General features: G+C 52.5%; 10 protein-coding genes across 10 annotated transcripts; 5 read left to right on the plus strand and 5 right to left on the minus strand.

The window, feature by feature from the left end:
• Positions 1–151: 151 nt before the first annotated feature.
• On the minus strand, positions 152–1505 carry COCMIDRAFT_36416 (uncharacterized protein; the record flags this gene model as incomplete). Its single annotated transcript, XM_007689384.1, has 3 exons — positions 152–532; positions 597–1210; positions 1262–1505. 3 exons carry the CDS (start codon positions 1503–1505, stop codon positions 152–154), a joined length of 1239 nt encoding a protein of 412 aa, XP_007687574.1.
• Positions 1506–2424: 919 nt separating this feature from the next.
• On the minus strand, positions 2425–3046 carry COCMIDRAFT_25985 (uncharacterized protein; the record flags this gene model as incomplete). Its single annotated transcript, XM_007689370.1, has 2 exons — positions 2425–2888; positions 3031–3046. 2 exons carry the CDS (start codon positions 3044–3046, stop codon positions 2425–2427), a joined length of 480 nt encoding a protein of 159 aa, XP_007687560.1.
• Positions 3047–3894: 848 nt separating this feature from the next.
• COCMIDRAFT_36418 (uncharacterized protein) lies at positions 3895–5319 on the minus strand (the record flags this gene model as incomplete). The annotated part of the gene is made up of 1 exon (XM_007689385.1): positions 3895–5319. One exon carries the CDS (start codon positions 5317–5319, stop codon positions 3895–3897), a length of 1425 nt encoding a protein of 474 aa, XP_007687575.1.
• A 937-nt stretch (positions 5320–6256) lies between these two features.
• Positions 6257–7081, plus strand: COCMIDRAFT_25987 (uncharacterized protein; the record flags this gene model as incomplete). The annotated part of the gene is made up of 1 exon (XM_007689371.1): positions 6257–7081. The coding sequence occupies one exon, from the start codon at positions 6257–6259 to the stop codon at positions 7079–7081; it is 825 nt and encodes a 274-aa protein (XP_007687561.1).
• A 221-nt stretch (positions 7082–7302) lies between these two features.
• COCMIDRAFT_36420 (uncharacterized protein) lies at positions 7303–8631 on the minus strand (the record flags this gene model as incomplete). Its single annotated transcript, XM_007689386.1, has 1 exon — positions 7303–8631. One exon carries the CDS (start codon positions 8629–8631, stop codon positions 7303–7305), a length of 1329 nt encoding a protein of 442 aa, XP_007687576.1.
• A 1896-nt stretch (positions 8632–10527) lies between these two features.
• On the plus strand, positions 10528–12915 carry COCMIDRAFT_94252 (uncharacterized protein; the record flags this gene model as incomplete). The annotated part of the gene is made up of 3 exons (XM_007689402.1): positions 10528–10939; positions 10989–12064; positions 12172–12915. The coding sequence occupies 3 exons, from the start codon at positions 10528–10530 to the stop codon at positions 12913–12915; spliced, it is 2232 nt and encodes a 743-aa protein (XP_007687592.1).
• Positions 12916–14179: 1264 nt separating this feature from the next.
• On the plus strand, positions 14180–16274 carry COCMIDRAFT_94309 (uncharacterized protein; the record flags this gene model as incomplete). Its single annotated transcript, XM_007689403.1, has 4 exons — positions 14180–15056; positions 15189–15346; positions 15399–16020; positions 16087–16274. The coding sequence occupies 4 exons, from the start codon at positions 14180–14182 to the stop codon at positions 16272–16274; spliced, it is 1845 nt and encodes a 614-aa protein (XP_007687593.1).
• A 617-nt stretch (positions 16275–16891) lies between these two features.
• On the plus strand, positions 16892–17508 carry COCMIDRAFT_94199 (uncharacterized protein; the record flags this gene model as incomplete). The annotated part of the gene is made up of 4 exons (XM_007689404.1): positions 16892–16961; positions 17069–17073; positions 17130–17216; positions 17296–17508. 4 exons carry the CDS (start codon positions 16892–16894, stop codon positions 17506–17508), a joined length of 375 nt encoding a protein of 124 aa, XP_007687594.1.
• A 532-nt stretch (positions 17509–18040) lies between these two features.
• On the plus strand, positions 18041–20697 carry COCMIDRAFT_25991 (uncharacterized protein; the record flags this gene model as incomplete). The annotated part of the gene is made up of 4 exons (XM_007689372.1): positions 18041–18055; positions 18165–18387; positions 18445–18526; positions 18585–20697. The coding sequence occupies 4 exons, from the start codon at positions 18041–18043 to the stop codon at positions 20695–20697; spliced, it is 2433 nt and encodes an 810-aa protein (XP_007687562.1).
• A 596-nt stretch (positions 20698–21293) lies between these two features.
• On the minus strand, positions 21294–22781 carry COCMIDRAFT_4955 (uncharacterized protein; the record flags this gene model as incomplete). The annotated part of the gene is made up of 1 exon (XM_007689362.1): positions 21294–22781. One exon carries the CDS (start codon positions 22779–22781, stop codon positions 21294–21296), a length of 1488 nt encoding a protein of 495 aa, XP_007687552.1.
• Between the last annotated feature and the right edge of the window lie 1064 nt (positions 22782–23845).

A 23845-nucleotide genomic window follows, 5' to 3' on the forward strand; every position in this document is an offset into this window, starting at 1 on the left:
CCATCATTATGCTCATTACTAATTATACAAATACCCCAGGGTATACACCTCAATGCAGGAAAACAAATTAAAACTACTAGACCAAATCAATGGTATACACCACCACTCAGTCACTCAGTCACTCATTCCTTCAATCGTTCCACACCCAATTCTAAACCATATGCTCACCCCTCACACCATGGCCAACACCGGCACCATGGCCAACACCGGCACCATGGCCAACAGGCTTCCTGTTGACGTGCGAACCAGCGGGACCCTCAGCCTGGGGCATCATGGTACCCCTAGGACCATCAGCAGCATCAAAGGGCGCACCACCCCAGCTACCTGCGTCGTGGGTGCCCCAACCAGCCTTGCGGGTGAAGATGGCGTCGTGGAAGCCGTCAAAGGAGCTAGGACCAGCGCCGTAGACAAAGGGGGCGTGGCGCATGAGGGGGATGTGATTGAAGCGGAAGTCCCAGATGGATGCGTAGGTCATGCGGTAGGCGCTGAAGGCCATGATGGTGCCGATGACGGCGCCCGCAAGGACATCGTACTATTGTGTTGTGTTAGTTTCGAGTATATCGGGACTTTGTACGTTTGATAAAAAAAAAACTTACCCAGTTGTGGTATTCGTCAATGGTAAGAGCACCACCGATAAGACAAGCACCAAGAATGGGAGCGTAAAGAGCAACCAACTTCCACATTGCGGGGTGGTGGTTGGAAAAGACCTTGAGCTTTGCGTTGAGGTAGAGGTAGAGGAAGACGAAACCGGCAAAGGCAGCAGTGGTGTGACCAGATGGCATGGACTCGAGAGAATCGTTGATTTCGTTCATGTCGCCAGTGCAGATGCTCTTGTCAAACATGATCTGGCGGTATCCATTGGCGACGTTGCCATTGCCGCTGCCAGACTCAATACCGTTGTCGGCTGCACCGACGCTCGAGCGAAGGTTTTCAGGAATGACGGGTTTACAGACAGCGAGAAAGTGAGGGCGGAGACCACCAATGAGCCATTTGATGAAGACCTGGAATACGGCAGCGGTGATGAGGGAGTATAACAGGCCGACAGTGGCGTTATTGACGTCCCAGAAGCTGCGGGCGCGGATCTGCACGATCAAAAAGACGGCAAAGGGGATGAAAAAGGCCATGAGGGCGGCGGCCCAGATGGGTATGATTTCGTTGCGCAGGGGGTAGGCAAACTCTGGGTAGACAATCTCGCCATCTTGGAAGACAACTAGAAGAGTGTTAGATGGTAAAGATTTTGTGTGCTGAAGGGAATACGTACTGGGAAAGCTGCGGCTAGGGGCTGGATCGGCCATGTAGACACCCAGGCCAATGGCACCCATGGCGGCCATGGTCAGGATGTCGAGCCAAGTAGCCTTGAGCCATTGTCCAAAGCTTGGCCTGGAGTTGTACGATGACGAGTGAGACTTGGAGTGACGCCTTGGTCTCTTCTCTCTGTGCGAGCCAGTCGCAGTGGTTGTGTCGGCGGCGACAGGCGTCGTGTTTCGCTTGTTGAACAGGCCCATGGTGGTGTTGTTTGTGGGTGTCTGGCGAGGCAAGTCTCCCGAGTGGTAAATGACGTACGAGGCACTCGAACCGCCTGACTGTACAGGCGAGTACAACAAAGGAAGAAGAGAGAGGGTTGGTGAGTAGCGAATTCACAAGCAGCGGCTTGATTGCTTATATTTGCACTCTCTTAGATACTTTCCCGCCTAAAGGGCTGCAAGCAAAAGTCGTCACTCGGCATCATCTTTGTCGCACAGGCACACCACCAGGGCGGTTCGCAGCAACAAAACCTGCTTTCTGGCCAACCTTGTTACACAGTACAGTCCAGGCGTGCTCAAAGCGCAAACAGACGAGGGAATAATAGTCGATCTTAACCCGACCAAGCAAGTTGGCAAAAGCTTGGTTTGCAAAGTGGAAGCTTGGCAGGACCGTTTGTGGCTCTTGTGTGGCTGGTGGAGCGCACGATGATGGCATCTGTGGCTCCTCAGTGCCGTGTAGCCATTAGAGCGTGTATTGCTTTGACCATGCGCTGACGCTACGACGGGCCTAATGTACCGAATGCTGGGGAGTGATGGAGAGATAGTTTGCGTGTCCGCGGTGTGATGATGCAAGAGGTTAGAGGGCGTGACGTCACAGGATACCCGATTTGACTGAGCTGTGAATGAATGTGTCGAGTCACGAGACACGTTTTCGTGCAAGTCAATCTCTTTTTGCTCTCTTTTGGCTGAAATGCCCCGATGTATATCTTGACAAACATCTCTGCATGCTTTACATTCCGGCAAGACAAATGCATGCTCAACAGCCTAACAAACAGTACGTACACGTCAATTCTAACACGACAACAGAAAACGCATCAATCAATGGGTATCATCTTCTTTCCCCTCCTCCTCCCCCCCCCCTCCCCCTGCTCATTCCTTCACCTGCGTCTACTCCAACCGTCTAAGAATGGATGTGCACCTCAGTGCTGCCACTGCGATGCCATGTTGCGAGCAAGACGCCGCAGCGGCCACACTTGTGCTGGACGTCCTTTGTCGAGCTCATGACGTAGGGGATGCAGCCCAAGCAGCACAAACAGCAGAGGCCAAAGGCCCAGGCATGCGTCGTGTTGCCCGTCTCAAACGAGACGTTTGTGAGGGAGCGCTGGCCGCATGCAGGGCAGTCTGCGGGCGCGGGGCCGCGCTGCAGATTGGCAATGGGCGTCGCATTCTGGTACTGTGTGCCGGGCATTTGCTGCGGTGGCATGCCTGGGGCTGAACCGGCGACGCTGGCGTCTGGGTGCGGGTATGTGGCTTGTGGGGGTGGCTGCGAGTATTGCTGCGCGTGCGCGTTTGCATCTTGTGCGTAAACGGGCGGTTGTGGCTGGCCGGTGGCTTCAGGCGACTGGGGATAGGCTTGCATTGGTACTGTTGTGGCGGTTAGCTGGAACGTTTGTACATGCATCGTCAACGTGGTACGGTAACACAGCACAGCACGTATGTTATCGTGCTGCAATCCAACAACTGCTCCGCATACAGGCCCACAGGCCCAACACTTCTCAACACTTACCACCTGGCTTCTCCATGGTTTCGATAGGTATGTAGCTTCGAATGCGTCGTGCACGAGGTACTGGTTGACGGCAACAACAATTCTCTCAAAGGTAATGCACAACGCGTCAAGAGCAAACGAGGGCCAGCGTCCAAGTCTATTAAAGCCCTTCAGGCGCACCGTCGTCGCTTAGACTCCATCATTCACCGCACGGGGGCCTAAAGTTGAGGGGCGCCAGGCGTACTCGTGGGCACAGCCTCGAGTCGTGCATCACCATCATTCGCCCATTGCGCGCGCTGGCCCCCATCAGATCCTCCACCCGCCCAATGGGCCATTTTCCCCCACCCCAGTCGTCTAAAAACCGCCGTTGAGCCTGCAGGGTCGAAGCGCCCAAGCCTCAATCATCTTGTGGCTGATGTTCTTTTCGAGACAAGGCGGGTTAATAGCGCAGCAGGGTTTGGCGAGGGCGGGAAGGCCGCAAGCCTAATTTCCATACGTCGTTCAACCGCACCGGCATCGGATATAACTTAGGGGGCCAGAGACATTCTCCTGCTGGTCCCGTCCCGGATACCGGCACTCGCAAGCCATTGTAATTTCTGCCTTGTATCGTCACGTTTCTTTGCCTCAACTCCGGGTCGAGCAACCATGGCATTAGACATTATGTACTGCGCAGGGCTGTGCTGCGGCGTAGATGCGATCAACACACGTGTACCTACTTTGTATCTTAGCGCATTTCCTCCGACTGCATGAAACCATGGGCCGGTTCCTGCAGCCACCTATTCTTGATGGCATAGCGTCCATGTTGATTAGCGCCCGTCAGACACTCGTTAACATGAAGCCGGTAACCTGGCAGTCCGGCTTCGTATTACTGGCTGTGCGTGCCGCTCAGTAGCGTGTATCCATGTCTTCCAGATCGACGTCGTCCTCTGACTCTTCATCTGCATCGCCTTTGGTGTCTTTGGTGTCTTTGGCCGGCTCAGAATCTGTCCCATGTAACATCTTGTGCTGCTCTGGGGTCAGGTCAACAATGGTCGGCGCATAGTCGCCCACCTCGTCCTCTGCATCTGCACCATTGACTTCCAGTTCCACGCGCTCTCCGTCCTCCAACTCCAACATGCCCCGCTTCAGATACGAGCCTTCGGGCTGCCATCCAAACTCCTTCTCCATGTACTCCTGCAAGTCGTCCACCTCATCAACCATATCAGCTTTCCACTTGCCATCAAAGTCTTGAAGCCCTTTTCGGAACTGGCCCAGCAGTGGTCGCAAGAATCCCCCGCCAGCGTCATTCATGTCGAATAAATCGCCCTCGGCGTCTGCGCAGTGGCCAAGCTGGATACGCAGACACTTGAAAAGGTCCAGGAAAAGATGAGAGCGCTCCTTGGCTGCTTGCCGACAGGTGAGTAGCAGTCGCAGCAGTCGCTTCCACTGTTCAAGACAAGAGTTGTTGTTGAGCGTCAGGACCATGAGAAAGGCAAATTGCAGCTCTCCCAGAATCTCATTCTCCCGGCCCTGCTCATCTCCTGCCTGGCAGTGCTTGTCGATGAGGTCGCCCAGGAACCAGGACCGGTCCTGTGCAGCCTCTGTGCGCTCCCTGCCGGTCGCTCCTTCTCTCCATGTTTTCTTCAAATCAATTGGCAGGAACCTTAGCTCCTTCTCCGGGCGCAACATGCTGTTGCTCGATTCCAGGCCCGGTATGTCATCCAGGTCCTGCGAGGCCGACGATGCCGATGTCAAGTTCCAGTGGTCGGGATTCAGCCCGCATATCCTCGACAGTATTGTAGGCGTGATGTGTGTGGTAAGCTTACTCCAGTCGGTGCACTCTTCGTTCCAGCCGTCTTCCGCGCCCGAGTCGCCTTCCTGCACCGTCTGCCGATAGGGCGTCAGGCCGTCTTTCCATATGCTGCCGAGGTTGGCCTTGTGCTTGAGAACCTCAGTCTGCGATGTTTCCGCCACCAGATCCTCGGTGCTTTGATCCCATTTCTTGACAAAAACTTGTGGCGAGCCCACGCCGGGCGTGACATAAAACCATGCACCGTGCCTCACTGACATGGCGCCATCGATGGCGGCAAAGACAAAGTGTAGACCGTGGGGGACATTTCGGACGCCTCGGAAGCGCGGTGACGAGGTAAAGGATAGCAGGTCGATGCCGGCGAGGGCTTTTGGTGGCAGGTCTAACAATAGCACGCAATTGTTAATAGTGGACGGGTCCATGCTGGGGCGAAAGAGTTCGTCGAACCAGGTGTTTCGCAGGATCTTGAGGAGAGGCTGTTCGCAAAGCTCGACATGAGCCGGGGAGAAATGGGGTATCATGAATTCTAGGCAGGGTCCAAAAATGGCTTGGACGCCAAAAACACGTGAACGCGCGCGCAGTAAGTACTAGTCCAGGTCAGGCCAGGGTGCAGTCAAATCAAATGTTTGGCAAAGGAGCGTGTGAGACAGGGGCGCGAATCGAGAAAATCATAGACAAGAAGAATAAGAAGGAGAAGGAGAAGGAGAATGGGGGGGACAGAGGACGGTTGCGTCCGCATCTACTTAGAGCAGAGTGCCTAGACGCAGACAGCCATGCAAGCAAGTAGCGCTCCAACAACTTGGGGGGGTGCAATGCGACCGATGTCTGACCGACGCCATACGCCATACGTCATGCAGACCGTATAGAGTTTGGCTGGGCCATGTGCTGCCGCGCTGGATAGCCGTGAATAGAGTACGGGCATCTTGCTCACGGTCTTGCTGGTGTTGTGGTTGTTGCTCTCTGTCGACGCACGCCATCTGCGCGCGTCGCATGCCATGTGCATAGTATGGATATATAGTAGTGTCCAAGTATGGGGCCGTGTCGGCTGTCCTTGCTGTACTCTACTTACTCTACTCTCTCCTCATACACCTACACTACACTACTACCCCGCCCAACCTTCTGCTGATACGAGACATCACGCAACAAGCTAACAAGACCAGCACACACACACACGTACTGAAACAAGGTGCACACGCGGGTTTTGGCTTTGGCAGGTTAATAATACTACGGTACATATTGCATACGCCGTCAGCCTCTCCGCTGGCGATCATAGGGTCCAGCCCACTGCATCGTCCCTGCAGCTCGATGCCCCTCTAGGTAGCCTTCCGGCCCTTTCTCTCTCTCTCTACCCGCCCATTGCTTCTCGCGGCAACGCACCTATTCCAACACACCCATAACACCATCGCCTACTGTACACTCGTTGTACAACACACAGCGCACCCTGTGCCACTGCCCGCCATGGACCGCCGCCGCACCCCAGGCCTGTCGTCGCTCTCGTCGCGCGGCCTGCAAAACCACCACTACACCAATCACGGCGCCACCCTCCGCACCCGCAACGCCGACTCGCTCTCCACCCAGCTCTCCGTCTTCCAGTCCCTCCTGCACAACTTCGCAATCACCCACTCCAAAGACATCCGCGCAAACCCGGCCTTCCGCGCTGAATTCGCCCGCATGTGCTCGGCCCTCAACATCGACTTTCTCGCCTCCTCATACCACAAAGACACCGCACCTAGCACAGCAAAAGACGCCAGTAGCACCGCCAGCGGCGAAAGCATCTGGACGCAGCTCCTGGGCCCCAACCTCAACGACTTCTACTTCAACCTCGGCGTCCAGATCGTAGAGGAATGCCGCGCCACCCGCGCTGAAAACGGCGGCCTAATCTCCCTGTCGGATCTGCAGGCTCGCCTCTCCAAATCCACCCGCATAGGCGGCAACATGACCGTTTCCGACGACGACATCAAGCGTGCTGTTGATGCTCTGGCTCCACTCGGTTCGTGTTTCTCCATTGTTAAAATCGGACATCGCAGTTTGATTCGGAGCGTGCCCAAGGAACTTAATGTCGATCAAAGTACCGTTCTCGAGGCCATCCAGTTGCTTGGCTACGTGACCTTGTCTATGCTGCAGGTCAACTTGAACTGGGAAAGACCCAGAGCTCATGCTGTTATCGAGGATCTCATGGCAGACAGCCTGGTGTGGGTGGATACCCAAGCAGGCGAGAATGAGTACTGGAGTCCTGCGTTCCTGACCATGGGCGGGGGGTCCAAGTCGGATGTAGCTGCTTAGACTGTGTCTTTGAATTGGGACTGCAGGTTCAACTACGGCGTAAGGAAGGAGCGAATGATACCCGGCAATCATAGCCATTTACTATAACATACACATGCAAATAAACGAATCCACGATAAACGTGTACACACAAGAACAAACAGATATCATGAGCTCACATGTCTAGACTTCTATATACACATACAAATACAAACACATATTTTCTTTTTCCATTCCCTCCATCACCAAAGCACCTCTGCATTACACATCCTCACCTCCTCGCTATCCTTCCACACCGAGTCTCCACCACTAGGCTCTGGAAACACGGTACGATGCCATCGCAGACACCATCTCCGCGCACTATGCTCATCCTCAAAGTCCAGCACCCACCGGTTGTACACACGGTTCATCACCTCCTGGTGCATTTGCGCCGCCGGCCGGTCCTCGTCCGCGCTACCCATCATGCTCTGAATCTCCGGGTCATCATACGCCATTTCCATCGAAGACGGCAGCGGCGACGACGACGATGACGACGACATAGCATTCACAAGCGGAGAATCAGAGTGGTCAAAGGTGCCGTATGCCCGAGGCCGGCTCGACGAAACGAGCTTGCTCGACATCTTGAGATTGATCATGTCGCGCAGCCGGTGGATTGACGACTGCGACTCGTTTCGCAGCGGCACCAGGCTTCCCTGCCTGTATGCGTCGGTGCAAACGGCAATGTATATGTCGGATGCAGACGGTTCGTAGCCTTCAATGTGCAGGAGCACCCGCCAGATGCGATTGCCCTTTTCATCCACACCGGGTGCAATCGGCTGGTACCCGCCCCGCTCAATCAGCAACCGTAGAGCTGGGTTGTACGGCTGCATAAGCACATTCAGACTCATTGCATGATCCTTGGGCAGTAGGTTGTACGAAGCTACTGCAGCACCAATGTCTTCGCCGTCCTCGAGAAACCCCTTGGGTGGAGGAATGGCAGATAGGATGCTTGACGGCTGATAACGGGCGCTGAGCTTGTGCAGTCTCGAAGCATTCTTCTGATATGCCAACGCTGCCTTTGTGTTCTTGAACAGAAGATAGTAAAAAGGCAAGCGTTCCAGACTCAAAGGGTCTCGCCCAGGAATGACCTTGTAGAAGTCGCTGTCTCGCCGCCATCCCTCCAGGTGCTTGCCCTTGGGTATGATGCGACGAAAGTCGGCTTCGGTCAATCCAGTGCTGCAGTTGGTCAGCTGGAGCACAGCAATTTGCTCCCTATGTTGCTGAAACGGCTCCGTTTCCCCTTTATTCACCTTCCGCGGCCCACCCACAAGCTCTGGGATAATTGACTTGGGTAGCTCCAGCCTGGGATATTGATCTCTGCTTTTTTCCGTCGGCCGAGGCGGTGGAGCACTGTGCGCTTCTGGGAAGAGCTCTTCAAGCAGCGACTGTTCGCTAACTTCCTCACTGGGTGGTAACGACTGGGAGGAATCGTCAAATGACACGTCCTGCTTGGCCTCTGGATCCTCTTCAGCCCTAGCCGCCTCATGACTGCCATCCTTACTATCCACCCTCAAGTTCGTAGAAGATATCATCGAGCGCGACTGTGTATGGATCTGGCGCATCATCCTCTGTCCATCATCTGTGTCATCGACAACAGGAGCCTTTACTTCCTTGTCAAGACGAGTTGAGGCCAAGTCGGCCGTCGTGTCGTGCAGCAGATTCCCTTTAGGAAGCATTGACAAGAACTCCTTCTCCAACTCCCTCACCGCTGCCGCGCTCTCTTTCATCGCCGAGATTGCAGAGCTTCTCTCGAGCCTCAAAATCCAGATGGGGGATGTCATCCGACCAGGTCGTCTCGCTCTCGCTAGCACGTTCCGTGCAACGCAAACTTCTCCGAGTGCCTTCAATAAGCGACGATCTACTTCTTCATAAGCCCGGTCGGCTATTGCCTCAATATGCGTGCGGAAATTGTTCGCAACTAAATTGAGTATCGGAGATTCATGCTTTTCCAGCTCTTGGCCTATCTCTTGGATGCACTTAGCTACGCTAACGCGACGATCATGGCAGGCTTCCAGGAGGAAAACAATAGGATCGCCAAGTAGCTGCGTCTTCGCGTACTTGGCAACATCGCTGGCCATTAAAGAGTTAACTTGGCTGAGCGCTTCACTCGAGGGCTTGGACAGTTTTGAGGCAAGCCGATCCATCCATCTCTTGTATCTCGCACAGATGCGAATGACTAACTGATCGTCATCGAACATGGCAAGGCGTTGAGTGGTATGAAAGTGACGTAGAAGGGAGAGAGCTGTAGGTATGACTAGGTCAGAACGAAGCTTTGCAAGAGGCCGAACGACGTCAAGAGATTCTATGACAGAGCTTTTATAAGCAGCTTGGGCGGCACGCAGAAGACTCTCTATCTCACTGGGGGCTATTATGTCAGAGCGGACTTTACGCCGCCTAGTCTGGGTTTGGGGAGCCGGGTCTAGACTCTGCGTCTTGGATTGTGTTGCTTGTGGTTTCTTCACAGGCGTAGCTCTTAATACAGCAGAGGTATGCGAAGATGACGACGACGACTGCCCTTCCGTAAGTTTTACTTCGAGGTGGGCTTGCAGTGCCTTGATCTGTTGAGAGAGCTGTTGAATTTGCTGCCGCATGGCTGCAATATCAGTCTGCTGGGTAGTCGAAACATGGTCCTGCTTCCGCTTCGCAGATTTCTTCTCTCTGCGACGAGTTCTCACATGGTTCCCATGCGCAGGGTCTTGTTCGTCCTGATGTATTGCTCCGTTTGCTTCGTGGAGGCGAGCTTCAGAGCGTCCTGGGTCCTTGGCATGAGGAGGAGGCGGTGGTGGAGGTTCCGACTTGGGCTCAGTGGATGTGGAGGGGTCAACGTGAGCCCCCAAGGAAGTAACATGGTTCAATACTCTTTTCCACCAGGGCTTCTCCTCAATTGGGCCGTCTCTGGGCGAGTCAATTGGGCGGGATGGAGCACTGCCCTCGTTGTTGTCGCCTTTGGCAGTGCGTGCCTGCGGGGTGTCATTGCCGGCGGTCGAGTGTCTGGCGCGGGTGGTGGCATGGACGCCACGAACCTGCTTCGCGGTCACTGGGAGGTGACATGGCCGCAGATGTCGAGAGAGGCGCGGCGGTGGCATCAATTGCGCGGCTTGGTCACATTGCACAGCTGCGATTCTTGGGCCTGTCGTCGACACTGAAAAGCTGCAGAAGGCATACGGCGCTAATGGCCCAATCCGGCTTAGCCCGCATGTCGCTTAGTCACTCTATTTTCCTACCACCACAGTCGGTTGCAGCCCAAAAGGGAAATTAGGCGAGCGTCGCATGTTTGACCTGCTCACGGCTTCTGCGGAGAAAAAATCCTCGTGAGCACATGCAGTAGACGCATCATGCGAGTCACATGCGTACAAGAATCCATCCCTCCTCAGAAACGCGCCCCTTCATAAATCCCCCCTCATTACGTGCGCACAGGAAAAAGCAACATGAGTCCGGCTGCTACTTATACCCTGCGCCCGCTGGAGCGCAATCCGCCTAGCATTCCCACCAATGCGCTCGAGGGCGGTGCTTTTCGCGTCCATCTGTCGGCCAAAGAACTCAAGGCTCTCGGGCTCAGCAATGGCGACTGCGTCCGGCTTAGCACTGCAGCAGGCTTCAGAGGCTACGCTGTTGCATGGCTCGCCTCGCAGACCAACGCCGGGAACAAACCCATTGCCAAGGTGACCGATCTTTTACGGGAGCACTATGACCTCGCGCTCAATGATCCTGTTTTCATTGAAAAGGCCGCCTCGTGGAAGCCTCTCAAGTCAATCGAGATCAGCATTTCCGAGTCACCAACTCAGACTGCCAAGTTTGCCTCGGGCGAGCAACTTTTATATTGGCTTCGCCATGCACTGGGTAAACATGCCAACCTTGTCTTGCATCTACTTTTCTAACTCTTGTGCAGCAGCAGACACAGATATCCTCCTGCCAGGATGCAGTTTTCCAATTCAGCAAAAGAGCTTCAGGCAAAAAGGCCAAAAGGTCCGGGTCACAGTGCAAAGTATTGACCCACTCCCGACCGAGAAACATGCCGTATATTTTGATGAGACTGCTACTCACATCACCACTTTGGGTGATTTCACGCCTGAACAGTCGCCCCCAAAGCCGTCAGGTGTACTTCAATTAAGGCCTGATGGGATCGGCGGTCTTTCTAACCACATTGCAGCCATCAATGAAGATCTTTCCTTTCTTACCAACAGCCAACCTTATCTGAACAACCGACACCTTCTTGGGCCTACCACCTTCCTTTTGCACGGGCCAGAGGGTACTGGAAAGACTCTTTTGCTTGAGAGACTCGCCGAGTGTCCGTGGACTGAAGTCTACAGGATCAATCCCGATACAAATCCCAAAGGCCAAGCCAAAGCCCTCTCTGATGTCTTCCAAGATGCCCGTGAAAATCAGCCAAGCCTAATATTGATGGACAATCTAGATCGGCTTTTAGACAAGGCCGACTCATTAGTAAACAGGCTTCGAATTGAGCTCGCTACTCTGGGAGGAAGCCAAGTCGTTGTCGTAGCAGCAGCGCGCAGCGTGTATGATGTGGACTCCAGCCTTCGAACAGCGACTGCTTTTCAGACCGAGCTTGAGTTGCTACCACCAAATGCAAAGCAGAGAGAAGACATTATACGCCAGATACTGGGGCCTGCTTGCAATATCCCACACGTTGACCTGAGCGCTCTCGCAGAACGGTCACACGGTTTCGTAGGTCGCGATATTGCTAGTCTTTGCTACCTTGCTAGGAAGCACCATACGAGGCGGATAGACAAGTTGTTGAACGGGAAAGACAAGACCGAGCTTGGCAAGGTAGATGAAGAAACCGACTTTGTCGAGCAGGAGGATTTTGAGGCCGTGATAGAGCAAGTGCGTCCCACGGTGCTAAAGGATAGCATTCTCGAAGTGCCAAAAGTCAGGTGGACGGACATTGCTGGCCTGGATCATGTACGGGCTGTGCTAGAAGCCATTACCGTTCGCCCGTTCAAGGTACGTGAGCATCAATTTTCACATGTTCGTGATGCACACAGATCCCTGTCCTGCCTCATAACTTTATTCGCATCCGAGTAACAAAAGGAGACTGACGACGCGCTTAGTACCCTGACCTCGACGTCAAATTCGGTGGGCCTCAGTCGCGCAAAGGCGTTCTCCTCTACGGCCCACCGGGATGCGCGAAGACCCTGATTGCACAGGCCGTCGCGACTGAAAGCAGGCAGAACTTCCTTGCCGTAAAGGGATCCGAACTCATCAAAATGTACGTGGGTGAGTCTGAACGAGCAATTCGGGATGTTTTCCGAAGAGCACGAGCAGCGAAACCTTGCATCATCTTCTTTGACGAGATTGATTCCATCGGAAAGTCGCGTGAAAAGACGCAGGACAGTGGGTTGAATGTTGTGACGACATTACTCAACGAGATGGACGGTATCGAGGCGCTAAAGGATGTCTTCATCATCGGCGCAACCAATAGGCCCGATATTCTCGATTCAGCACTTATTCGGACGGGCCGGTTTGATGCGCACATCCACATTGGTCTGCCGACGGAAGAAGCACGGAAGCAAATTCTACAAATTCATACCAGATCGAGACCGCTCGCAGCCGACGTTGACTTGGATGTTGTTGCCAAACGAACAGAGGGCAGCAGTGGCGCAGATATTAGCGGCCTGTGTGCTGTCGCTGTTGAACTGGCAATTACCGACTACACGATGTGTCCGGACAGCGCACCTCAGGTTTACATGCGCCACTTTGAGCAGGCACTACACCAACACGTTCCCCATACAATCGCAGCTGAGGCGGAGCGATATAGGAACTGGAGGCCTGGCAAGTCGCTGTCTGAAGATTGAAGTCGTGGTATGGAAACGGGGTTGTGAAGGAAGGTAGCAAGACTTTTTTGCATAGAGGACATCTTTGCATTTTGATGCTTCTTGTCCGAGCAACATAAGGTTTTCCGTGCGATCAGAAGCCCAGGCGCGCAGAGGCCTGGCGCATTGCGACGTTGGACAGTGGAACAGCGACGGGATGTGCATCTACCTTCTGCCGCCGCACGACGCAGGGCAGATGTGGGGATGGAGAAGGGAGCATGCTTCCATCCGTCTTCGATACCGCTGTCATGATTCTGTTTGGCATACTTGATTCGGCCAGCCATCAAAATAGCATGTTGCCTGAGACGCCAACACTGGATGCCTGCTGCAATCATCCGTTGCGATCAGGCGTGGTACCCCGTCGTATGTCGTAGGTAGAGTAAACAGCGAGACGTTGTGCAGGCAATTCCGAAACGTTGCGGCATTGCTGTGGGGCTTCATTTTGGTACTAGTATAGTACGGGCTGCCACATTGTGCATCGACTATTTTCCATGGAATGTACACGAACAAGCGCAGTGCTCTGCTGTAGCGTCGTGCGGATTGCCTGTTGCGTACGACGACATCAGGGGCAAGGCGAAGGCAGTGTTCAGCTCGTCGTTTCCGTAAGCACCAGCGCGGTGTGCCGCCGCAACGGACCGATAATCTCAATCAGCCACTGTCGTGTTGCTTTGATGCCCTTGGCGGCGCATCACGAAATTGCTCCTCGGCAGAGCATCGTCGTGAAACCGGGCTCGTGCTCCTTACACACCGGTCCCCGCCACGAGACAGCCGCCTATTCCTGCCAGCACCATGGTTGTGATAAAACGCTCGTTAAGATAATTCCGTCGCCTACCAGGGGGGGCCGCTATAGCGAGCATGCCTGTGCAGCCAATCGCAGGAGACGCTCGCATGTTATGCTCACCACCCTGGTTCCACACCTGGTTCTCGACCTTGTGCAATTTCTTTCAGACGCGCCAAAGTGGGTGTAAATGATTGCCGCCGCTATGATGACGGTGTGCAAAGTGTGGAGGCGCCAGGTTCATCCGGTGGTCGCGTGGTGATGATACTGGCACGCATCCCAACACCGACCAAACACCCCGATCCTTTGTTCTTTGAACCTCCACCGACTGTGTCGATACCTGTTCTCTTTTTGGCTCTATAGGGCCGTCCATTCCTTTTTCATCCATTTTCAAGCCCATTGTGTTGTTCTCCTTCGTCGACCCCCAATTTACTATCTGATACCCTCTAACGGATTTTGAAACCCAACATGCCCGGGATGCTCACGAGATCCAAGTCTCTGCGGTTCCTAAGAAACAATCGCAGAGATGTCATTGATCAACAGAAGGGAAACACAATGCCAGCTCTAAAAGCGTCTCAAACAGATCTTGACAAATACCATGCGTCTACGGCGAATTTGCAACTGGAGGGAAATCTCAGGGCTCCAGACGTGGTAATCAGACCGAGCACCTCAGGCGGGCCTGTAGAGCGCCCAGCGATGTCGCGCAGGGAGATCAGTCCTGCGCCGTCGTTCCGTTCGGAAGACCATGTCCACTCTTTCCAATCGCCTACATCGTCGACAACCGTACTCTATACCTCAGATGTCACAAAAGAGCAGGGGATCATTGGTATCGCTCTTGGATCGCCAACTTGTGCCTCGCACTGGATCCCACCCCCTCAAGCAGTAGACTCGAAGACGAACCCAGAATTTACAGATCTCCCAGCAAACATGTTGACTCACCCCAACGCCTCGTCGCCATCCTTGAGTGGTCCCTCGGGGCCGGCCAAACCCAAACTCAGTCGATGGAAGTCGCTATTTCGCAAAGCAGCCCCGACACCACCCATTAATCCGCAGGAGCAGGCCGCATTCTATCAGCTGTCGCAGTCGGTGGATAAATCAGCTCGTGCCGACAGCCATCACGACGAGGAAGTCAACGAATCAAAGACTTCACTCAAGGACGAAACAGGGAGGGACAAACTGCGCAATGTGTCGCCACCTGCATACAAACCCGACATTCGCGAATCGCGCAAATGGAGCCATGGAGAGTTTGTCGCACCAAAGTCACCTCCGCATGCAACATCGATCAGAGGCCGCGCGGTGACGCTTGGAAATCCGGCTTCAGACCTCCAGGAGAGGACCATCCAGCGTTCAATTCCGGCAACAAATTTCCCTACACGAAATGAGACTGACGACACTGCTTCGACCATGGATGCTGTATCGCCCAAAAATGTCGGCGATTTGCCAGCTGCGGAGTCGAGCAGTTCAACCCCGACGGAAGCTCCAATCCTAGACATCACGCTTCCTGACATCACAATGGAAAGGTATAGCATCATGTTCGGCAACCTTTTACAGTCTGGACCGAACCGTTCATCGCTCTTGGAGCGACGGCAAGGAAATACAGAAAAGGTCAAGCCGTTGAACGAGCTTTCTGCCAAGGTACGTTTGATAGTGTGTTGGACTCTCTTTGTGTACACTAACAGCAGCATAGGACGATCCGCCAGTCGAGAGCTTCCCTCTTCAGCGCAGAGTGACTTCGCCAGTTGTGACATCCTCACCACGGTTAACACTGTTCCCTCCCACGATCACGTCTCACGCACCTTCACCTTTGGGCACACCTATCATTAACCGCAGCAAGAGGGAGATTAAACGTTCCAAGACGCTGCCCTCCAAGTCACCTGTTCGAACCGAGTTCGTGGAGATTTCAGATAACTCTGAAAAGAGGATTGATCCCGCAAAACTTGCACCAGCAGCATCTCCCTACTTGAAGCCTGCTCTTACGCCAGCCTCCATGTCCGGCTCCGAGTCTGAAGCCGAATCCGTTAGCGTTGTTGCCGCCCCGATCTTGCACGGCCACGGCCAACCCACAACACTTCATCTCGACGACCGGGAACCCGACTGGGAACTTTGCGCGCCGCCACCTCGAGCGGCAAAACGCGAAGCTCTAGTTATCCCGGACACGTCGGTTTCGACACTTGTTCGTTCTCCCTCGCATAGGCAGCCAAAAGTTACCAAGATGAGCGCCCTTTGTTCACACCCGGCTTCTGCGCCTATCGATGTACCTTCGCCGCTGCAGCGACTGCAGAGTCTCTCGACCCCACCGCATTCGGCTAGTCGGCTTGGGGAAAAACGTGCAGAGATTCAAGCACGAAGACGAGAAGCAAATGGGGACAATGTAGTAACGGCAAAAGCTACAGTGGGACTTGCGAGAAGCGTTTCTCTCAGCAGAGCACACAGTCCCCGAACTGTGGTCCGCGTCTCGACCATACCGAGTGAAGAGCGAGTCCTTGACAAACTAGCCCTTACACCTACCATGGTCGAAGTCAAGAACCGCAAGAGTCACAGAGTGCAGCTCGAAGACGCTTAGACGATTTTCCTTTTTTTCTTTTTCTTCTATCTTTATATCTTTCATCATTCAAACTCTTTCCACCATCTTTAGCTTCTGGCATTTTTTTTCTTATGTCATTGGCATTTCAAGGCCACGCTTCTAGCGATAGGGGGTTCTACAGGCTTTCTTTTAACGGCGCCATGTATTCTTCTACCTGATGGGCACTCATTGTGCCTGGCTCCTTCATAGGGGTAGTTTTTTTTGCCCTTGTTGCTAGCGGGGGTCGTTTCGGTCGGAGTTATCAAAGGCCCATTTGGCCTTTGTTTGATTGCATCAATAGGGGGATTCTGATTCACACTGTGCAAGGCGTGCTGCTGGACGGTGTGCAAGGGTGGTTAGGTTGGGTGGGTAAAGGGGGGATGGATGGACAAAGACATTACAAATAGGTCGGGCTTCTAGATCAGAAGCCCAGCAAGATTCAAATGCCAGTTATTACAAGGTCCAACTGTGCAATCTAAGCGTAGGTTTATGACGTGCATGCACGGTACTTTTCAAGTGAGGCCCTGTAATGCTGTAAGACGGACTAAGATGCGCTGCATTATTTTGTACAATGGCTTTGCAAGACGAAGTGTCAGACCACCTTTGACGTCGGCCCCATGCTCACAGGAGTCTCGGGGCAGTGTGCCACCGGTGAGATAGTGAAAAATCCTAGCGCGGAATTCTTCTGTCCGGCTATTCCATGACATCAGCATAAAGTCTAGTAGGGGCGACGCTTGGGTGAAGGCGAGACTACTAGGGAGAGGCGGAATGCTGTAGTAAACGGGACGGCCCAGCCCTTGTTCGCTGATGTCCTCGCCCCTACTTACGCACTGTAGTACTGCTACCCCTAAGTAGATTTCCAGCACTAGAACGCGCTCCCACCCATCAGACGTCTACTTGTATACAAGCTTCATTCTCGCCCCTTTCAAGCTCAGTCTTCACGTCACGGGGCCCTGGAAAAGTATAACTCCTTGTACGTCAGGACGTATATGGCCTCTTCGTCTCTGCGCTGTGCATGCAGCGCGCGTATTGTAGTAGTAGGCGCAGTCAAGAAAGCCCAACAGGCGGAACATCGACTTGTCAGCCAAGTGTGTCTCGCAGTCTCTGTATCGAGTCACTTTTGGATCGGTGGCTTCACACAGCCCGCTTGCATGACAGCCATAAGCTTGTATCATTGGAGACTGCGCCATCAAGGGCTGCACCTGGGTTAAGCAATACTGTCGCCTATCGCTAGCTCAGCAGAAGCTTAGCCAAACACGCTCATTGCTCGCATGTCCACCGGCTACGTCTGAGTGAGGCTGAGTGGTGTCTTCTTCCTCTTGTACTGTAATGGCTGCCTCGATGCAATCTACACCAATCTTTCCTTCTCCTCCCCCGCTCCTGTCCGCCGTCCCTTGACATAGTCTTATTACTCGCATCTTTGTGCTTGCCTGGTTTCCAACTCGATCCTTCTCTCATGCAGCGGCCTGATACGTGACGTATCCTCGGCTTTTCCCCGCATCAATCCAGCCGGTGGATAACAGCCCTCACCACCCAAGTCGAGCGACTTGCCAGGAATATTCGGCCCTTGACCACACACAGCCTGGTCCACCCATCAGCGAGCTTGTAATCCCTCCACTCAGACTCTACTTCCTGGCGAGCGCGCCAAGCTTAGTACAAAACTGCTATCAATGCCCCTCGTACGGACAGGGACCACAATCTAGACAGTGGGGGGGGTGTCGAGTGCAAACTCGCCGAGCGACCAGCAACCAGCAACCATTTTGAAAATGTCTGGTCTTGAGGTGAGGCATTTTTTTCGCCACTTGATGGCGTCTTTCCCCCGCACTCCCGTATATTTTGTCCATGATAAGATATCAACTTGTCCGCCAGCAGACACTTACCGGGCCCTAGGTTGTCGCTGCTGTGGCCGCTGTCGTCTCCGCTTTTCATGCCGGATCGGAACTGCTGAAACACGTGCGGAAGAAACGCAGTGCTCGTAAAGCCCGAAACTCGGCTCAACAAGAATGGGAAGAAGAACGACTACAAGCTTCTCTTGTAGCGGGTGAGCAACAGATTGGCCTACACTACGATCAGGACCAAAGGGAGTTGGGCGATCTAGTACGCATTGGTGATGGTAAAACATACCCCATCCAGCATGACACATGTTTACGCTGCTTATCAACACACATAGATATCGCCCGACAGCGTCTATACCACATAACATTGATGCTACAGGCTGAGATAATCAACAGTCTCAAACAAGCAGCTACAAGGTATGTCTTCGAGAAACATCCAACATGACAAATAGATCAACTAAACATGTTCCTTCAGTGAGGTTTGTGTACTCGATTTGCGAGTTCTGCATCAGGCCTCACTCACGAATCGCAAAGAGACGCTCGTGACGCTTGAAGAGCTCAAGCAAAGGATATATCTGACAAGACCCATGGCACGGCAACCCCAGGATTTTGGCGACAAGTCCAGACTATGGCAGTCGCGCTTCTTACCACCAACCACACAGTCGAGCCATGAGCCGACCCATGCGCTGCACGACGCTTACGCTGACTATCCCCGCCTTGGTGAATATCGAACGACAAGACACGGCTCAACTGAGAACTACCATCCTCTTGGCATCAAAGACATGTCCACTCCGACTCTCCCGGTCTATGTTCCCGCACATGCTTTTGGTGAGGATTTGAGCAAGGCGCTAGAACGCATACATCCCGATCATCGCGCAAATGTAATGAGAGACATTCAACAGATGATCAGCTCGTATCAAAGCCTTAGTTTCAGTAGCGGGGATGATCAACAACAAATACACGGATACAGCGGAAGCTACTCTGGACTACAAGAACCCCTCGGTACGCCGAGCCCCCAAGATGTATCTGAAACAGCAATGACGGAGTCCGAACAAGACTCTCACCATAAACTTCACCAGGTGCCACGAGCATCGACGGATCAAAATGGAGCGCATTGTACCAGGAGTCTGACATTCAATAAAGACATGTTTGCCTTGGAAAGCGAGCAGTTTGACTATCTTCGACCCTTTGTCGCCCTGAATAAACACTCCCATGTACAAGCCAGAGTACCAAGACAGCCACGATGGTCCGAGTCCTCGGGCGCCAGTTCTGATCCATCATATCTTGCATCACTCAATCGGAACAGCTCCAATTCTTCACAGGGGTCATCCAACCAAACACCTGGGCCATCCCAGCAGTCGCAGTCTTTGGATCATGGCCGCATCCCCTCAGTATCAGCAACACTGGACGAGTGCTATCAACTGAATGACAAGGACTACCATAATTTGCCCAGCCCATCTTCCTCGCATGAAGATTCAGAAGACAGATACGGCCTTCCACACATAGCACCACTGGCGCCCTCACGCAACCAGCCCAAGACTTCCCAAAATGGCGTGTATAGGAAAGCTTCAACTTACAAGGCAGCCCCTGCAACTACTGCGAGTACAAACCCACCAATTCATGTTCCATGGCCAGGAACTCAGCAACATAGAGAAACAACATCAGCCACGCAGCACGGTTCCCGACAACGATATCGAGACTCATTTGACGAAAAGGAAGCTTTTAATACCAGCGACCTCCGGCTACCCAAGTACACGGTAGAAATCACAGCCAACAATGCACCAGCCAATACACCAGGACATCATCGAACCGTATCAGGACTCTCAGCCATTACCGCCGCAGCCGCCGTCTTGAACCCTAAGAACTTAACCCGAAAAGCCAGCATAAACCAGTCTCTGCATTCCCACAGGTCCACATCAAGCAGCAGCAGCACCTCCATGCCCATTGGTGTCCTCCCTGGCCACCGCATGCACAGCATCCGCCACGAAACGATCCAAAGCGGGCCCGTTCGCAGCGACTCGATGATGAATGGGCGTCCCGACAAAGGCAACAACTACTGGGGCTTCTGCAAAGGCGCCTGGGCCGTCCGCGAAGACATCACCAAGGGCCTTGCCGTGCGCGCCCAGCCTGCAGGCCTCTACGCTACAAGGTCCCTCTGGGCCTGCAAATCCTGCACGTTCACCGGCGACCTGTTCAAAGCCCCGCACCCCACCAAGAAGAACAAGACGCTCGACGTCGTGGATCCTCGTATCAAAGTGTCCAAATCCGGGATCCGCTACCGTTGGATTTTTCTGGCAAAATCCCATGTCAAGAAGAAGGCTGGGGCGGCTGCTGCTGCTGCTGCAGCCGAGGCGAATAGTGGGTCTATGGCTGCTGCATCGAATGACGATAACTATGGATGTGTTTTTTGCTGTCTCCAGGACAAAATCACGGGTGTTTATGGCGGCGTGGAAACACTGATGAATCATATTGCGCAGGTGCATGTGGCGGATATGAGCGAGGCGGTGCGAAGGAAGGCGCAGTGTGTTTTGGGGAGAGTAGCGGCAAGTGATGAGGAGTTTGATATCAACATACCCATTTTCGGGTAACCTTCGTTTCTTTCGGGCTACTTAGTAGGATGCCCTCTTCTTCTTTTTTTTTTCTCTCCTTATCTTTTGTCCCGTTTTTTTTTACTGGGGAGGTGACTATCTGCAACTTTGTTTAGGATACCCATTCTACCCGTTTTTTCCCCTTCCAATTTAACTTTGCATATTGCTCTGGTCAAGTCCGTTGAGCACATAATATCTTATCTATATCCCTTTTTTTCAGGAACGGGGATGAACTTCTTTTTAAGGTATTCCAATCAGCTTCATTTGAGCAAAAGACATGTCAAAAGCAAGGTTACTAGAATTGTCTATATCAGCTTCACGTCTAGGCTATTGGGTTGGTATATTGAAAGAATGGGTATCAGACCGACCGTATTCCAACCTGCCAATATCGAACATCAGAAAGTAAACAGCGAATTGGAAGATCTTTACATCTTTACATCTTTCTACATCATGTTAAAAAAAAGTGAGCCAGCGAGGACCTACATCTTGATAATGTAAGTCCAATAAACGTTTTTGGTTGTTAGCTTGTATATGATTTTTGGATCGAATAAAAATTATAAATCTCAGGTGTAAAGCCGAAGTCCACTTTCCAATTTTCATGCAATGGTCAAGGCCCTTCTCTGCCACTTCATCTCTGATATCGCCTCTTCTCCGCCGGGTAGCCACAGTGTCCCATAGTTTCCCCTTTTTAGTTCCTCTAGCACGCGAGCAAGTATGTCGTTTACCGTTGTCCAAGCAAAAATTTCATACTCAAACCTAGATCGCCACAGTCCAACCCGACGGAAGACGCCGGGTCTGAATTCGTCCAGAATTAAAGCTTCCGTCCGTAAATCTAGAGTTAGTTCAGAATTAGCTCCCAGATAGGCCAGGTAAAGTGTATGGCAGTCCTCACGGGGCCCAAACTCGAAATAATGGGTACGATCGAGCCATTCATCAAGACGTTCATGAGTCCAGCTGAATGAATATTGGAGAACCCAGGTTGTCATCTTTATGGATGGGAGAAACTCCTCGTGGCTGTTCGCATTCTCGATGAATGCACTCAAATTCATTTCCCTACCTTCCTTGCTTGTCAAGCAAATTTCGATCTCGTCGTTATGCTCCAGGCAGGACGGCATAATGGCGCGCATTAGAGGTCCCTGTAAATGGCTTGCTTTGGTGGAAGCCCAGCTCCAAGAAGGAAACAAATTCCTTCCCCCTTGGTCATCTGAGGCAATGTAACCATTCCCTGATACATACCAACAGAGGTTTGAGATGAATTGCTTTCTTGCCTGATCGTTATCGCCGTCAGGGTAAAACAATAACACGCCATAGAACTGCTTAACCCTAAAAGGGAAGTACTCTGACTCGTCAAATGCATTGACAATGCCATCGAATGCGAGTACAGTATCCCTGTCGAGCGATAGTTGTCTCATGTAGTATTCCTCCAATCGTGCCTGTAGGTCGTAAATAGAAAAGCCGATACCTTGACTTGGAAAGCATTGAAGATGTAGGCTCTGTGCCCAATCTGAAGCTGGATTGAAAATCTCCATGCAATGTGTCTTTCTGCACTGGAAAAACATTTGAGCTTTGGTGAAGACCAGCCGCCGACGAGATAGGAGCATTTCCTGGTATGTCCATGCACGGCTCGACCATTTCGTTTTGTTTATTTCGTACGGAGTATTCTCAACCAAAACAAAGCTTACGCCTCCTATTTCAAGGATGAGTGGCTTTTCTCTAAATGTGCCTCGAACTCCTGGAAGACCATGATGAGGATCATCTCCAATGGCAGCTATGATTGTAACTTCTGCCTGCTCATAAACCCTGTTCATGTTTTTGATGATTCGGTGCTTCTCCTCGGCATTTCCCTGATCGATACAGTACCGATCCACCCATAGATATGGTATGCCCAGGTTGATCGCTACATCCATGGCGTCTTCTACGGTTTTGGGGACACTAGCTGGCAGTTTGTCCCCAAATCCCCTAACATCCTGCGTAGTGCCGCTACCCCACACGTAGCTCAAGCATATGTATGGCTCACCAGGCTTTACTGTCGTAAGCTGGCGGGACTTGCAATCAATGACCCTTAGAATATGCTCGCCAGTCATTGATCGTCTACATGGTTGACCATGAGTCTCCTGACAGAGCTTCAACTGTGATCGGATGAACTGATAATCTGGATGGACAGGGCAGAACTCTCGGCGAATGGGTGATGAGCGTCTTTGTTTGATATTCTGCACAGGGAAGAATCGAATTCCACTTCCGCGTATGTTGCCAGGAAAGTCTGCTTGTATGTTTCCCAGCAGTTTGATATCTGAGGTCCAGCGCAGAATGAAAGATGATGCCCATAAATGGGAAGGGGTTGCGTTCTTCAAACATTCCAAGACATTCTTCAATTGAAGACAGAAAGAACAGCTGGCGTGTATGGATTGTGGTGTGATGACAGCGAGGGTTTTGCTGTCATATTCGTTGAAATAATATCTAGTCTCAGACATTTCCTTCGGCAAAGTTTTGCATCGTTGACAAACTGTGCTTTTCGTCAAATAACTTGGGGTGGAGGTTGCGATGACGCTTCCCAACTTTGTCTGGCACGGCTCGTCGGCCGGGGGCATTCGCTGGCTCTCGGTCGACCGGCGAATGGCGAAAAGTCTGGCCAAACGGGCTCGCCGACTAGAACGAGTAGTCTCTTCTACAGAATATCAGCACTATCATCACATCATCGTGAATGAATATTAGACCAAGTAAGTGCGCTAACACTCTATTTACTACAATTAGGTAGACATCGAGTATAAACATGTTCGTGATGTTGTGGCAGGAATAAAGATTTCAAGCGGGCCTCATACCGTCCGTCTTGGGCATTCTGATATCTGAATTTACCAGCCGACCGAGGCGCTGGTCATACAGATCAGAGCATGGGATAATGGCTTGCATGGCTTCGCTTCCGGTGTCGTGAGTATTGTAATCTGTATTAGGGTCTGCTGAGCGGAGCCAATGCTGGAATGGCTAAAGGTGTATACCAGGTGCCATTTTCATGCGTAGTGATAAGTATGTAGTAGGGCAGGTGTAGAGTTTGTTTCTTGTAATTATACAAAGGAGTGATGCACTAGAGCTTCTGCATGGCAGCTTTGGTGCTTCAAGCTCTAGGGAGAGCTGAGGATGCAAAAAAGGTGCA

Source organism: Bipolaris oryzae (genome assembly GCF_000523455.1).
Source record: "Bipolaris oryzae ATCC 44560 unplaced genomic scaffold scaffold_57, whole genome shotgun sequence".
In the NCBI taxonomy this organism is placed as follows: domain Eukaryota; kingdom Fungi; phylum Ascomycota; class Dothideomycetes; order Pleosporales; family Pleosporaceae; genus Bipolaris; species Bipolaris oryzae.